Genomic DNA, 13794 nt, shown 5'->3' with positions numbered 1-13794 from the left:
TGCATCAAATGGTATTGGTTTATCTGTCACCTGCCCACCCATTCTGTGATGACCAGGCGCATGGCACACAGACAACACAGTAACATAAGTAAGAAAAGTCCCTTTAATACCTCCAACTTTGCCCCCAATGTCCAGTTACCTTTAGCTGGAGAAAAAAATCTCCCAAGAACAGTCTTTAAGTGGTGAAAATTCAGTCCAAAAACGAGGTACATATAAACTGTAAATAAAAATCTACACAAACCTCGCTGCAGCAATTAACTGGACAGGGCAGGATAAGGAATTGTAGACTTCAAAGGCCAACAAAACAAACACAGTTGGGAAGATGTCAGGAACCCAGATAAGCATTGACAATAAAAGATAACTCACGATGTGCTTTCAACACGTTGCTGTGCGCAATCTCCCTTTTTAAACACTATGTTCCCAGCTGCAGCTAATGAAGGGAATCAGGGCCCTTTCCTCCCCCGTAAGCCACGCAACTTACAGTTGCTCCCTTCTCCATTCCTCCCTGCGTGCCCTAGGATGAAGAGGGGGGTGGGCCTGGGACTTCCTCTGAATTCTCTCTGCCTTGCTCTACCTCTCTCCTGCTCTGCCCAGCTGGACTTTGCCCTTCCCCAGTTTCTTCCACAACCAACGGAGCCATACTCCCACTCCCTGTCAGCTGCTCGGCCTCCCCCTTGGAATCAGATTCCGACAGGGGCATGACACAGCCTGGTCTCAAAGGAAGAACATATTAAAAACCAAAAACACTGCCACAACTTCAGGCACTTCATGGCATAGGTCCCTAAGTTTAAACTATTCCATTTATGACAACAATACCAACAGGTGCGTCTGAAAAGAATGCATCTGGCACTAACTCTATGAAGACATGTTTATTTCCTGTCTCACAGCACATATGGCAGTTGGCGCCATGGCTCAGTGGTTAACACATTGAGCGTGTCATCTAGAAAGCTGGCAGCTCAAGTTCGAGACCCGAGTGCCATGAGACAGGACGAGCTCCTGTTACTTGTCTCAGCTCTTGCCCAACTACCAGTTCGAAAGCATGCAAATGTGAGTAGATAAATAGGTACCACCTTGGTGGGAGGGTAACAGTCAGGCTGGCCACATGACTGCAGAAATGTCTTCAGACAGCATTGGCTCAATGGCCTTGAAACAGAGATGAGTAGCCCCCCTCCCCTTATAGTCTTCAACAATTTAGCAGAGTAAAATGCATATGGGCTCTTTACTTTCCATAGCACATACAATAAAACAGTACATGTAGTCTTCAACTTACAGCCACAATTGGGACCAGAACTTCTGTTGCTAAGTAATCTGGTTGTTAACTGAGTTGTGTCTGATTTTATGATTTTTTTTTTGCCACAGCCATTAAGCGAAATTACTGTAATCGTTAAATGAACCACATGATTATTACGTGAATCTGGCTTTTCCCATTCAGAAACCTCCAGGGAAGATTAAAAATGACAACCATGTGACTGCAAGATGTGCAATAATTTTAAATACATGCCAGTTGCCAGAGTCTGAATTTTGTTCATGTGACTGTGAGGATGCAATGGTCATTAAGTGAGAGGACCTCTTGTAAGCCACTTCTTTCAATGCCATTGTAACATTGAAGGGTTGTTTAATCACATTGAACATTGAATGGTTGTTTATCTATAGTGTAAAGATTGTAAAATATGCTTCAACAAAATAGCATGCCACTTTAATACCACTGTGAAGAACCAGAAGATAACTGCCACATCAGCAATTATCTTTGCTGATAAATTAGCAATTTATTGATTTATTAAATTTCAAATTAACAATTCCTTTGGTTTGCTGTTTGGCTAACTGGTGCTAATTAGGAAGATGTTTCAGCTAGGAAGAAATATTATAGTTAAGGATCTTGATGGGATGTTGAGCCTTATTTATTAAATTTATTAACATTTATATAGATTTATATTCCTAAAATACAGACTCTACCATCTCATCAACAGCTTTGGCTTTACAGATCTAGGAGCATGGCAAAGAGGATAATTTGATATAACTAGAAAGAAACGTATTTTTCTGATTTTAAGGAACAGATCCAGGAAATGAATTTGTTATCTAGCTGAAAAGTCTTAGTGATCTATAAATTGGAAGAGGACAGTGTACATTGGCAGAAATCAGTCTATATTTAAGAATAAATGCAAGGACTGCATTAATTTTATATTGTTATCTATTGTCATTGCATAGATTTTTTTTCTTTTGTCATTTTTAGTTTCCTAATCACTATATTTACAATTCCTTTTTTCAGTGTACAGTATAATCATGATACACCTTTTTTTCTCTGTTGGTAATGCAGGGTTTTTGTTTATCGTTATGGTGCTTCACTATTTAAAAAATAAATAAATGTTTTAAAAGGGCAGCCCTCTCAGGAATTTTATAAGCAGAGGATGAGAAGCTTAGGCATTCCCTTTTGTGAAAACCACTTCTACATCCCCTCAAAAAAAGGGTACCCTTTTATTGTTATGTCCAGCAACCAAAGAAAACAATTATTTTTCATATATTTCTCTGGAATCTTTTCCTAAGCTATCTATGGTTGCGTCCATCACAGCAACTTGCAGTTAACAACTCCGTATGCTGAAGGAACAATATGGCAGGCATTACCCGTGATACTTTACCATTTCATTGGAAGAATTTTGCATTCAGAGGTGAATGTTGGGGGGAGAGTGTGCATCATATTTTATATCCTTAGAAGAGAATATTTATAGCTCAGGGTTGAACTGTAGGGCCCTTGGTGCTCTCTGAGCTTAGTGGTTTTCCTGCAGACGTTTCATTACCAAGCTAGGTAACATTATGAGTGCACTGATGATGTTACCTAGTTTGGTAATAAAACGTCTGCAACGAAACCACCAAGCTCAGAGAGCACCAAGGACCTCACAGTTTACATTCATTCTGAGAAATAAACAAGTAAACAAAAATAAGACTCTTGCTGATAACTTTCCTGGTTAACACATTTATTGAAGCACAAATGGCATGCAACTAAAGCCCACATTACCTGATGTGGGAAAAGCTCGTAGCACAAAGTATTTGTCCCTTTTGGGCGTAATAAATTGAAACTGTGACATAAAATTCTGCAGGGTTGTTTTCAGGGGCTCTCTCTTAAAAATCCTTCTTACAGTACACCCATGCATGGGGGCTCTTCCAAAGCTATAAAGAACCCAGTTATTTGCCTTCATGACTGAGATGGTATATAAATTGATTAAATATAAATAAATAGGATTTTTCCTAAAGATCAAACTCCCGCTCCTTGGTAACCATTAGTGGCGGCTTAGCTGCCGCTATGCAAAATGCTAAGCAACTTACTCCTCACATTCTTGGATGCAGGACAAAAATAAGGTTGTTAAGTTACAAAGAAAAATGTTTTATGGAGCGCTCCCTAAAGCGGAAAAGCTGGGTAATTATGTTCTGTCACAGAATTCTGTGGCTTGCTTACCATAAAAATCGGATACTATATGAATGAGCTTTCATGGCACAAATTCAAGGAATTCTCGTTAATGGCCTTTGCCCATGTTGAGAGGGAAAAGCTGGGCTTACACTCCTTCTTCAACAAGGACCAAAGGGTACCATTGAAGCATGAGAGGACTTTTTATAGCTTTAAGGCTAGAAAGACAAGTAAAATACATTAAGTCATTCTGCCTTGCATTAGTCAGCATTTCTGCCTCCTGAGTGGCACATTCCCCTATCGCTGCCTGTCTGATATCTCTTCTCCAGAACGTAAATTTCTCCATCTCCGTGTCTCAGCTGGGGAATTCTGGGAGTTGAAATCAGCACAGCTTAAAGCTGTTGAGATGGAGGAATGCTGACATAGATAATGTATGTATTAGATTTTATTACATAATAAGTATAATGTTATTATGCCTTACTCCTCCTATTTCCCCCCAACAACAACCTTGTGAGGTAGGTTGGGTTGAAGTCACCCAGCTAGCTTTCGTGCCAATGGTAAGTCTAGAACTCATCATCTCCTGGTGTTTGACCCAAAGTCACCTACTTGGATTTCATGCCTAAGGCAGGACTAGAACTCTCAGCCTCCTGTTTTCTAGGCCAGCACCTAAACCGCTACACTGGTTTAATTATCATGCTTAATGCTTTGATCTAAACAAAATCAGGAATATTGTTTAACTCCAGAACTGAATGGCAGCTACAATATATAAGCAAACTTCAGGTGCTTTGAATTCTCTGGTTATTCACAATTTAAAAATAAATTTCCCACAGCCCATCTGGTCGACTTCTCTTTCTCTATAGCTATATTTATTGAAATATGCACTAGAGTATTGTGAGGGCTTATTGATACCTGGGGTGAGGTAAGAGTGCACATCCCGTGTTTCAAGCATTAACAATAATATATAAATAAGGTCATTTCAACACATGTATAATTCGCTTGCAGAATTATACAGAGGTTATGGATGCCATGATAAACACCACTGCTGTTAAATCAAGCAATCCTTTGACCAATCTTAAATGTAACTAGGACCTTATGTGGAAAAATAACTTCTCTTTCTAGCAGCAAAATAAACTAATCCTTGCAATGAACGAGACTTTAAAAAAAAACTTTTTCAGGAAACTTTAGACTTCCCTGATATTTTTAAGTCAAGAAGAGATATTTTATTTGCTATGTTGATGACATTTTCAACTCTCCAGAAATTCATTTTTGTGGATATTTCATATAACCATCTGTCAAAATGCAATTGCTTTAATCTTTTCTAGCAGGTTTAGATTTCAGCAATAGGGTGTGCTGGGAATTATTACAGTAATAAAAGGTCACTGAGTCCAACTCACATTCAGCAAAGGAAACCAAATTAAGACCATTTATACCCAATGCTTATCTAGGGTCTGCATTAATGTATCCTATGAAGATCTAAAGAGTTTTCTCTAGAAGACCAGATGATAGGAATTGAAGTCCATCAGATCTGCCTGCCAGCTAAGGCTAAAAAAATAAAAAGAGAAAGATTTCACTCACTCCACACTCCTATGTCCAAAAAAAGAGAGATTATAAACTGCCCAGAGACAATGTGTAACCAGAAGGGGAAAAAATCCATCTAGTAGCCCTATTCACATCCTGTTGTGGTTCGCTGCCAGCCTGTGCAGATGGCAACAGAATTGGACAGTGGGGAAGAACGGGGACCAGTCAGGGAGTCTGGAAAGGACTCGGACGAGGGTCGTGCATCCGATGCAGAAATGGGGCCAGGACCATCTGGAAGTGGGTTGCTGACTCCGGAGCCTTCGGAGTCTGGCAGCAGCGAGGCAGAGGAACAAAGGGAGCCTGTTCCCAGTGTGCGCGAGCACAGAGCTGCTAGAAGGCAAGAGCAGCTGAAACAAAAGGGGCGACTCGGGAGTAAGGCTGGGAGGTGATTGCTCCTCCCATCAGGTATAAAGGTCAGACCAAGATGACAAAAACTTTGCAGGAAGCAAAATTGTTCGTTCGGTTCAGATTCATTCTTGAAACTCCTTGTACTTTGGTTGGTTTTTTTTTTCTAGTTCACTTCTGTTATTGGCAGCACTTCACAGAAAAGAAAGGTGGGTGCTTATCTCGAGGGACTGTTTGAGATTCATTACCGGCTGGGAATGAAAACAATTTGCAGTGTTGTAATAAAATAAGTCTTGTTTTTAAAATAAGCGTGTGCGTAATTACGGTCTCGGAATCCTTGGCCAGAACACATCCTGTCTTGGAATTTAGTCCAGTATAGACATATCATTCAAGTACAGGTAGTCCTCAACTTCCAACTACAATTGAGCCCAAAATTTATGTTGCTAAGCGAAACATTTTTAAAATCTTGCCCCATTTTACGACCTTTCTTGCCACAATGAATCACTGCAATTGTTAAGTTAGTAACATGGTTGTTCAATGAAACTAGGCTTCCCCATTGACTTTGCTTGTCAGAAGGTCACAAAAGCTGATGATATGATCCTGGGACATTTGCAACTGTCATAAATATGAAATCAGTCGCCAAATGTCTGAATTTTGATCACGTGACCACGAGGATGCTGAAACGGTCGTAAATATGAAAAGATGTTCATAAATCACTATTTTCAGTGCCACTGTAATTTTGAATGGTCACTAAATGAACTGTTGTAAGCCGAGGACTATCGGTATTCACAGATCCGGGAGAACCAATCCAGATTCTTCTTGAAACCACTTCACGAACCAAGCCAACCAAGCATAAATTGTTACGCCTCTCAAATTAATCTTTCTTTCTGTACGTTTAAATCTTAGCCACCTATTCTCAAGCTTATATTTCAAAATTCAAAACTGTAATTTTCCCCATGGGGGGAAAAAAAGTAGTATTTTTCTGTTCCTGTAGTCCTGTAGCTACAATAGCTTGAGGATTATAAATGCTTGCTTTTGGAGATTCTTACTAACAGACCAGGCATAGTTATCTTATCCAAAGGAATTGTACATCCATTTTGTAATATTCATTTTGGGATTAAGAATGTACTAATTCTAAGAGCCTCCTTTGGTTATTCATCCCTGTAGCTAGTTTTGGAGGGGCTCCCCTGCCCCCGAAAATTTAGTGCATTTGTAGTCATCTGCTGGGAGGGGAAAGCCCATATTTTGGACTGGAGGGAAAGAGGATTTGCATACAAATAAACTGAACAGAGCACGATTTTTCCCTTTCCAGTTTGAATTTTAAGGGACGGATTTCAATGCTCTGCTAAGAAAGATTTAACAAACACGAGCTATTCTATGCGATGCAGGCATAAATAATACAGCAAGTTACGGGTAGTATGTGGGAAGACAAAGGAATAATAATTACTTTAAAAACAACAACAACCACCACCACCCAGAGCAATGGACAAATAAAACTGGGAAACCCAAGAGGGGAAAAACCATTTATAAAATAAATGTTTTCTCTTCAAATAGATCAACAGGCAGGAAATTTCTTTCAAAAGCATTTGAATGCGATCTCTTTAAAGGCTATGTAGCCCATAAAGTTGAACATCAGCTTCCAGTTAGTAAACGTCTGGCATTCGGAACAGGTTAACCCACATATTACCCCAAAAGGGGGGGGGAGGGCAGCTATTGGGCCTAACCTTCACAAAAAATGCTTAGATAACTCCCAGATAGGGTTTCGCTTTCCCTGAGTCCCAAATCCTCAAACCAGAGATCCTTTCACCCAAAGGAAGGAAGGGGGAAGGGGAAGGAGAGAGAGAGAGAGAAAAGAGGGGGGAGAGAGAGAGAGAGAGAAGAGAGAGACAGGAGAGAGAGAAAAGAGAGACAGGAGAGAGATACAGGAAAAAGAGAGAGAGAGAGGGGGAGGGAGAGAGAGAAGGAGACAGCGGGAGGGAGGGAGAGAGAAAGAGAGAGAGGAAAAAGAGAGAGAGAGAATAGAGAGGAGGGAGGGAGAGAGAGAGAAAGAGAGACAGGAGAGAGAGAAAAGAGGGAGGGAGGAAGAGAGAGAAAGAGAGGAAAAAGAGAGAGAGAGAGAGAGAAGAGAGACAGAGACAGGAGAAAGATACAGGAAAGAGAAAGAGAGACAGAGGGAGGGAGAAAGAGAGAGAGAAAGAGAGACAGTAGAGAGATACAGGAAAAAGAAAGAGAGACAGAGGGAGGGAGGGGAGGGAGAGAGAGAGAGAGAGAGAGAGAGAAAAGAGAGACAGGAGAGAGAGAGAGAGAGAGAAAGAGGGAGGGAGGGAGAGAGAAATAGAGGAAAAAGAGAGAGAGAGAAAAGAGACAGAGGAGAGAGAGAGAGAGACAGGAGAGAGATACAGGAAAGAGAAAGAGAGACAGAGGGAGGGAGGGAGAGAGAAAGAGAGAGAAAGAGAGAGAGAAAGAGAAAGAGGGAGGGAGGGAGAAAGAAATAGAGGAAAAAGAGAGAGAGAGAAAAGAGGGGGAAGGGAGAGAGAGAGAAAAGAGAGAGACAGGAGAGAGAGAGAGAGAAAGAGAGACAGAGGGAGAGGGAGAGAAAGAGAGAGAAAAGAGAAACAGGAGAAAGAGAGAAAGAGAGAGAGGGAGGGAGGGAGAGAAAAATAGAGAAAAAAGAAAGAGAGAGACAGAGAAAAGAGAGGGGGAAGGGAGAGAGAGAGAGAAAAGAGAGAGAGACAGGAGAGAGAGAGAGAGAGAGAGACAGTAGAGAGATACAGGAAAGAGAAAGAGAGACAGAGGAGAGGGAGAGAGAGAGAGAAGAAAGACAGAGGGAGGGAGGGAGGGAGGAGGGAGAGAGAGAGAGAAAGAGAGACAGGAGAGAGATACAGGAAAAAGAGAGAGAGGGGAGGGAGAGAGAGAAAGAGACAGCGTGAGGGAGAGGAGAGAGAAAGAGAGAGAGGAAAAAGAGAGAAAGAGAATAGAGGGAGGAGAGAGAGAGAAAGAGAGACAGGAGAGAGAGAGAGAAGAGAGAAAGAGGGAGGGAGGGAGGGAGAAATAGAGGAAAAAGAAAGAGAGACACAGAGAAAAGAGGAGGAAGGGAGAGAGAGAGAGAAAAGAGAGATACAGGAAAGAGAAAGAGAGACAGAGCGAGGGAGGGGGAGAGAGAGAGAGAGAGAGAAAGAGACAGACAGACAGACAGACAGAGACTCTGAACTTTGGAAGTGGGGGAAAAAGGATAACAGGGAAGACCCAACGCCACTTGGACTAATCGCCCAGATCTTCAAGTGCCTCCTTCTCATAATCTTCTGCCATAAAATGGAAAGCCTGCAAGTGTGGGCCGCCTTGTCTAGGGAAGGAGACAGCTCTATCTTTGAATGCTGCCGCCTCCCCAACCCCGGAGACCCAGGCCTATTAACGTGGTTGTTTTATCTCCTCCTCCCACAAGGTGAAGGGAAAAATACTTAAGAGCTGGATATTTCAACACCTGCCCTTTTATCTCCCGGCTCCCGCTGCTATCATCTAAGGCGGTTAATTACCCAGTTTGGACTTCTCCTGCAGGAGACAGCAAAAAAACAAAAAAAACAAACCCAACAACAGCCAGCAGCCCTTTTAAACTGACAGCTAATTATGTTGCACTTATCTTGAACACCAGTCAGAGCAAGAGGCTGCCGCCTCCTTTCCCAGTTCTCGAGACCTTGACTTGCCAAATAAATGCCTTTCGCTCTCTGCAGCTCTTTGACAGGTGGGCTCCTCGACTTAAGAACCCAACGGTAGCCAAGAAAGGTCATAAAAGTGGGGCAAGACTTACTCGACGACCTCTCGCTTGGCAACAGAAATCCCGGGGCTCGATTGTGGTCGTTATTGAGAGCTACCTTGTATGCGGTTAGGTGTATCTGAACTTATGGCCTTTTTCGCTATGGTTGTTATGCGATTCAGAGCGGATGTTAGATTGGTTAACCCGGTTGTTTAAGTGAATCTGGCACCTGGCTTCCCCCATTGACTTAAATTGTTAAGTGAATCACTGCAGTTATTAAGTTAGTAACACAGTTGTTAACAGATAACAGATAATCAGAGTTGGAAGGGACATTGTAGGTCATCTAGCCCAACCCCCCGCCCAAATGGGAGATCCTACACCATTTCTGACAGATGGCAGTCCAATCTCTTCTTGAAAGTCTCAAGTGATGGTGCTCCCACAACTTCCGAGGGCAACTTCTGTTCCATGGGTTGATTGTTCTCACGGTCAGAAAGTTTCTCCTTATTTCTAGATTGAATCTCTCCTTGTTCAGTTTCCATCCATTATTCCTTGTCTGGCCTACAGGCACTTTAGAAAATATATTGACCCCTCCCTCCTCTCTGTGGCAGCCCCTCAAATATTGGAAGACTGCTCTCCTGTCTCCCTTGGTCCTTCTCTTCCCTAGACTAGCCAGGCCCAGTTCCTGCAACCGTTTTTCGTATCTTTTAGCCTCCAGTCCCCTAATCATCCTGGTTGCTCTTCTCTGCACTTTTTCTAGAGTCTCAACATCTTTTTTAAAATGTGGTGACCAAAACTGGATGCAGTATTCTAGGTGTGGTCTTACTAAGGCTTTATAGAGCGGTGTTAGTACCTTACTTCTTAAGTGAATTTGGTTTCCCCGTTGCTTGTCAGAAGGTCACAAAAGGTGACCAAATGACCCCAGGATGCTGCAACCACCATAAACACATGCCAGTTGCCTCGATTTACAAACAGTTCATTTAGTGACCATCCAAAGTTTCAACTGCACTGATAAAAGGCTGGCCGTTTTTCACACTTATGACTGTCATGGCATCCCCACGATCATACAATCAAAATTCAGAGGCTTGGCAACTGACTCATACTTATGACGGTTGCAGTGTTTTGAGGGGAGGGTCATAGGATCACCTTTTATGACCTTGGGACAAGCGGTGTCAATCATTCTCCTCCCCTTTTAATGACACCTTCATCCCTTGCCAGGGTGGAGTCAGGGCAACTGAATGGAGCTGAGTGTTTACTGGCTGGATGCCCTTCCTGTCGCCAATGCGGAGTTATATTCAGCAGACAGTGGTGGGATTCCAACTTTTTTCCTACTTGTTCTATGAGAGCATGCTTCATCATGCCCAGGGGGAGAAATATCTGCCTGTAGCTAGGATCGAACTCACAGCCTCCTGATTGTGAGATGAGAGCTCTACCTCTAGGCCACCGTACCCCTCGCGACAAGCAATGTCCATGGGGAAGCCAAATTCATTGAACAGCCGTTGTGCTAACTTAACAACTGAGTGTTTCACTTAACATTTGGGGAAAGAAATGTCGCAAAATGCAGGCAAAACTCACTTAACAAATGTCTCACTTAGCAGCAGAAATTTTGGGCTCGATTGTAATCGTAAATTGAGGACTACCTGTCTGTGCTTAGATATATCTGAACTTAAAAGTCTTGTAGTGGGTAGCAGGGTCTTCTGAAAGAACAGCACAGGAATTTTTCTGCAGGATCTTCCCCTCTTAGGGATCTGCAATGACCCACCACTGAGTTGGAATATTCAACAAAACGTTAAGAACATCACACACCATTTATGTTCTGTGGGAAAGCGAGTGGAGGATCAGACATCCAAGTATCCTTAGTTACATTTGCAGTATATAAACATTGTCTTCTCAATTATCTAAACAAATGTAAGTCCTTGTTATCTTAATTTACAGTTTGTTCCTGTGTATGATGTTACTCTAAATAGCAGGCCTGCTTATTTGAACCTCCTGCATCTCCTAACGGGGCAATTATCGATTCCAATATGTCGTTTTGAGGTATAAAAATAGTCCTCGGCTTACAACAGTTACCTTTAGCGACCGTTCGAAGTTACAACGGCACTGAAAAAAGGGAGCATTTTGCACACTTAAAACCACTCCAGCATCTCCATAGTCATGTGACCAGAATTCAGGCACTTGGCAACTGGCATGTACTTATGCCGGTTGCAGGGTCCTGGGGTCATGTGATCACAACCTCCTGTCCAGACAAAGTCAATGGGGAAGCCAGATTCACTTTACAACCCTGTTATTAACTTAAAAACTGCAGTGTAACAGCCCTGAAGTTGGACTGAGTGAGGCCATTTTCTAGCTTCAGTGTTGCCACACTGGAACTGAGGGTTAGGGAGTAGAGATAGAGGGGGTTTGTAGCCAAAACAAAATACTTTCTCTTGGGAACCAAGGACAGTCCCACAGGTGGTCGGAGAGAGGCAGAGTGACGTTACCAGTCAACCAGCCAACACGTTGATTGGATCATGTGACTTGTCATGCTCCTGTCAGAATCTGACTCGGAGGGGAAGCCGAACAGCTGACAGGGAGTGGGAGTGTGGCTCCGTTGGTCGTGGAAGAAACTGGGGAAGGGCAAAGTCCAGCTGGGCAGAGCAGGGGAGAGGTAGATCAAGGGAGAGGGAATTCAGAGGAAGACCCAGGCCCACCCCCTCTTCATCCTAGGGCACACAGGGAGGAACGGAGAAGAGAGCAGTGTGGGTTGCGTGGCTTACGGGGGAGGAAAGGGTCCTGATTCCCTTCATTAGCCACACCTGGGAAGAGAGTTTAAAAGAGATGCATGCTGAGTGCGGTGTCTGCTAGGAGCAAACGTGAGTTTGTCTTGTGTTGACTTTGGTTATCCTTATCCTTATCAAAGGATAAGGTCTGCAACCACAGAATTAAATAAATTAGTTCTCCCAGAGGAACTGCATATTCACCAGAATAAACATACACACGTACACCCACACACACGCTCCTCGTCACCCTAGAATCAGATGTAGACACTTCAGGTTCCCCCTATTAAAAAATCTGCCACTGAACCCCATTTCTGAGCAGCCTGTCCTAAAAGCAAACTGTTTTTATTTTTTCTTTCTGTCTGAATCTCAATTTTTATTTATTCTTCTGCAATCCCAGCTCGAGTTGGAACCCCAAGTTATTCTTCCAACACCAGAAACAATCCATACTCTGCTAGTTCTCAATACACAGCAATGACTGTCTATTTTAGCCCAATTCTGTAGCCTTGGTGGACCAGCGGTTAGAATGTGCAGTATTGCAGGCAAACTCTGCCCACTGCCAGGAGTTAAATCCTGACCAGCTCAAAGTTGACTCAGCCTTCCGAGGTCGATAAAAATGAGGACCCAGATTGTTGGGGGCAGTATGCCGACATTGTAAACCACCCAGAGAGTGCTGTAAAACATTGTGAAGCGGTATATAAGTCAAAGTGCTATTGCTATTGCTAATTCAAAGCACTAGGGTGAATTTACAGCAGCCTAAATAGCTGGAGACCCTGTCTCTCTGCCATCTACCTTAAGAATATTAGGGGAAAAAAACTATTTTCGGGATTTTGGGTATATGATGTAAAAACAAGGAAGGAAAGTTTCTCCGTGCAAGAAATTTCAGGAATCTGAAAAACAGAAAGTTTTCTTAAAATTAGTTTTGCCACACTCACCCGGAGCCTGGCTTTGGGTAGGGCGACAGCTCCCTGCTTGATAATTTCGAGTACCCGTTCCACTGACAGCGCAGCTCCAGGATGGTCGATCCGTGAGCTAAAGAAGCTGATCACCTTGAATGAAACAGGAGATAAAGACATGATTTAAAGAATCTGTGCCCGGAATCTGTCCGCCACATTAAAAAACAAAATTTGAAAATCTGCACAACTGCATGATGTTTCTTAATGGGAACTCGCCAACTATATAGCGGTTAATGAGCGGTTTCTTAATGGGAAGTCGCCAACTATATAGTTGAATGCCAGACTGAAACTAAGACTAAATATTTATAAAGCAAGTGAGCCAGAATTTAAGTATTGTTTCAAATCTGCTTCTTATTTGAGAATTGGGATCCAACAATGTCCATATAATTGTACAGCAATGGTTCTCATCCTTTTCTTCACCACGGATCTTTTTTAAATATCGTTAGTGGCCACGGACCCCCAAGACTTAACTCAAGATATAAATCATAACATTTCTTCAAACTTTTGCTGACCTCCTGTGATATCGCGCCCCCCCTCCCACAGGCTTCCACAGAACACAGGTTGAGAACCACTGCAGTATAGCACAGAGATCAGGAAATTAAGGTGAAAATACCCACAATGACCTCCATTCAAATCTTATCATTATTAACTTTCTACTGCCTTAGTCATTTGTGCATACTAGTGTTGTGATTAGCCAGCAGCAGGTGCAGACGGCTGAGGAGAGCGAGGACTCAGATGAGGGGCCAGGACCATTAGGGAGTGGACTGCTGCCTTCAGAGATTGTGGGGGCTGGCAGCAGCAATGAGGAGGTTCCCGAGGAGCCTGTGCCAAGTGCGCGTGCGCGCAGGGCTGCTTGCAGGAAAGAGCAGCTGCAGCAGCAGGGCGACTCGGGAGTAAGGCTGCAAGTTAATGGCTCCTCCTTCAAGAAGATAAAAGCCAGCTGTGAATCGGACATTCTTCGCAGGAAGCAAAGACATTTTGAAACTCCAGCCTCGTGGGCACTGCAGTATCTTA

General features: G+C 43.0%; 1 protein-coding gene across 10 annotated transcripts in view; it reads right to left on the bottom strand.

Moving 5' to 3' along the window:
• The window catches only part of DYM (dymeclin), a 250890-nt gene that overhangs the window by 32249 nt on the left and 204847 nt on the right, over nucleotides 1-13794 (bottom strand). For all 10 annotated transcript variants that reach the window (XM_087958660.1, XM_087958661.1, XM_087958655.1 and 7 more), the window contains one exon: nucleotides 12760-12873. In XM_087958660.1, coding sequence (XP_087814786.1) covers nucleotides 12760-12873 — 114 coding nt within the window. The remainder of the gene's footprint in view (nucleotides 1-12759; nucleotides 12874-13794) is intronic.

The sequence above is a fragment of the Notechis scutatus genome, chromosome 2 (genome assembly GCF_049901735.1).
Source record: "Notechis scutatus isolate UNSWTSFEM ecotype Mainland chromosome 2, rNotScu1.2, whole genome shotgun sequence".
Taxonomy (NCBI): domain Eukaryota; kingdom Metazoa; phylum Chordata; class Lepidosauria; order Squamata; family Elapidae; genus Notechis; species Notechis scutatus.
The sequence above is the reverse complement of the archived record's forward strand: the minus strand, read 5'-3'. Positions and strand labels throughout refer to the sequence as shown.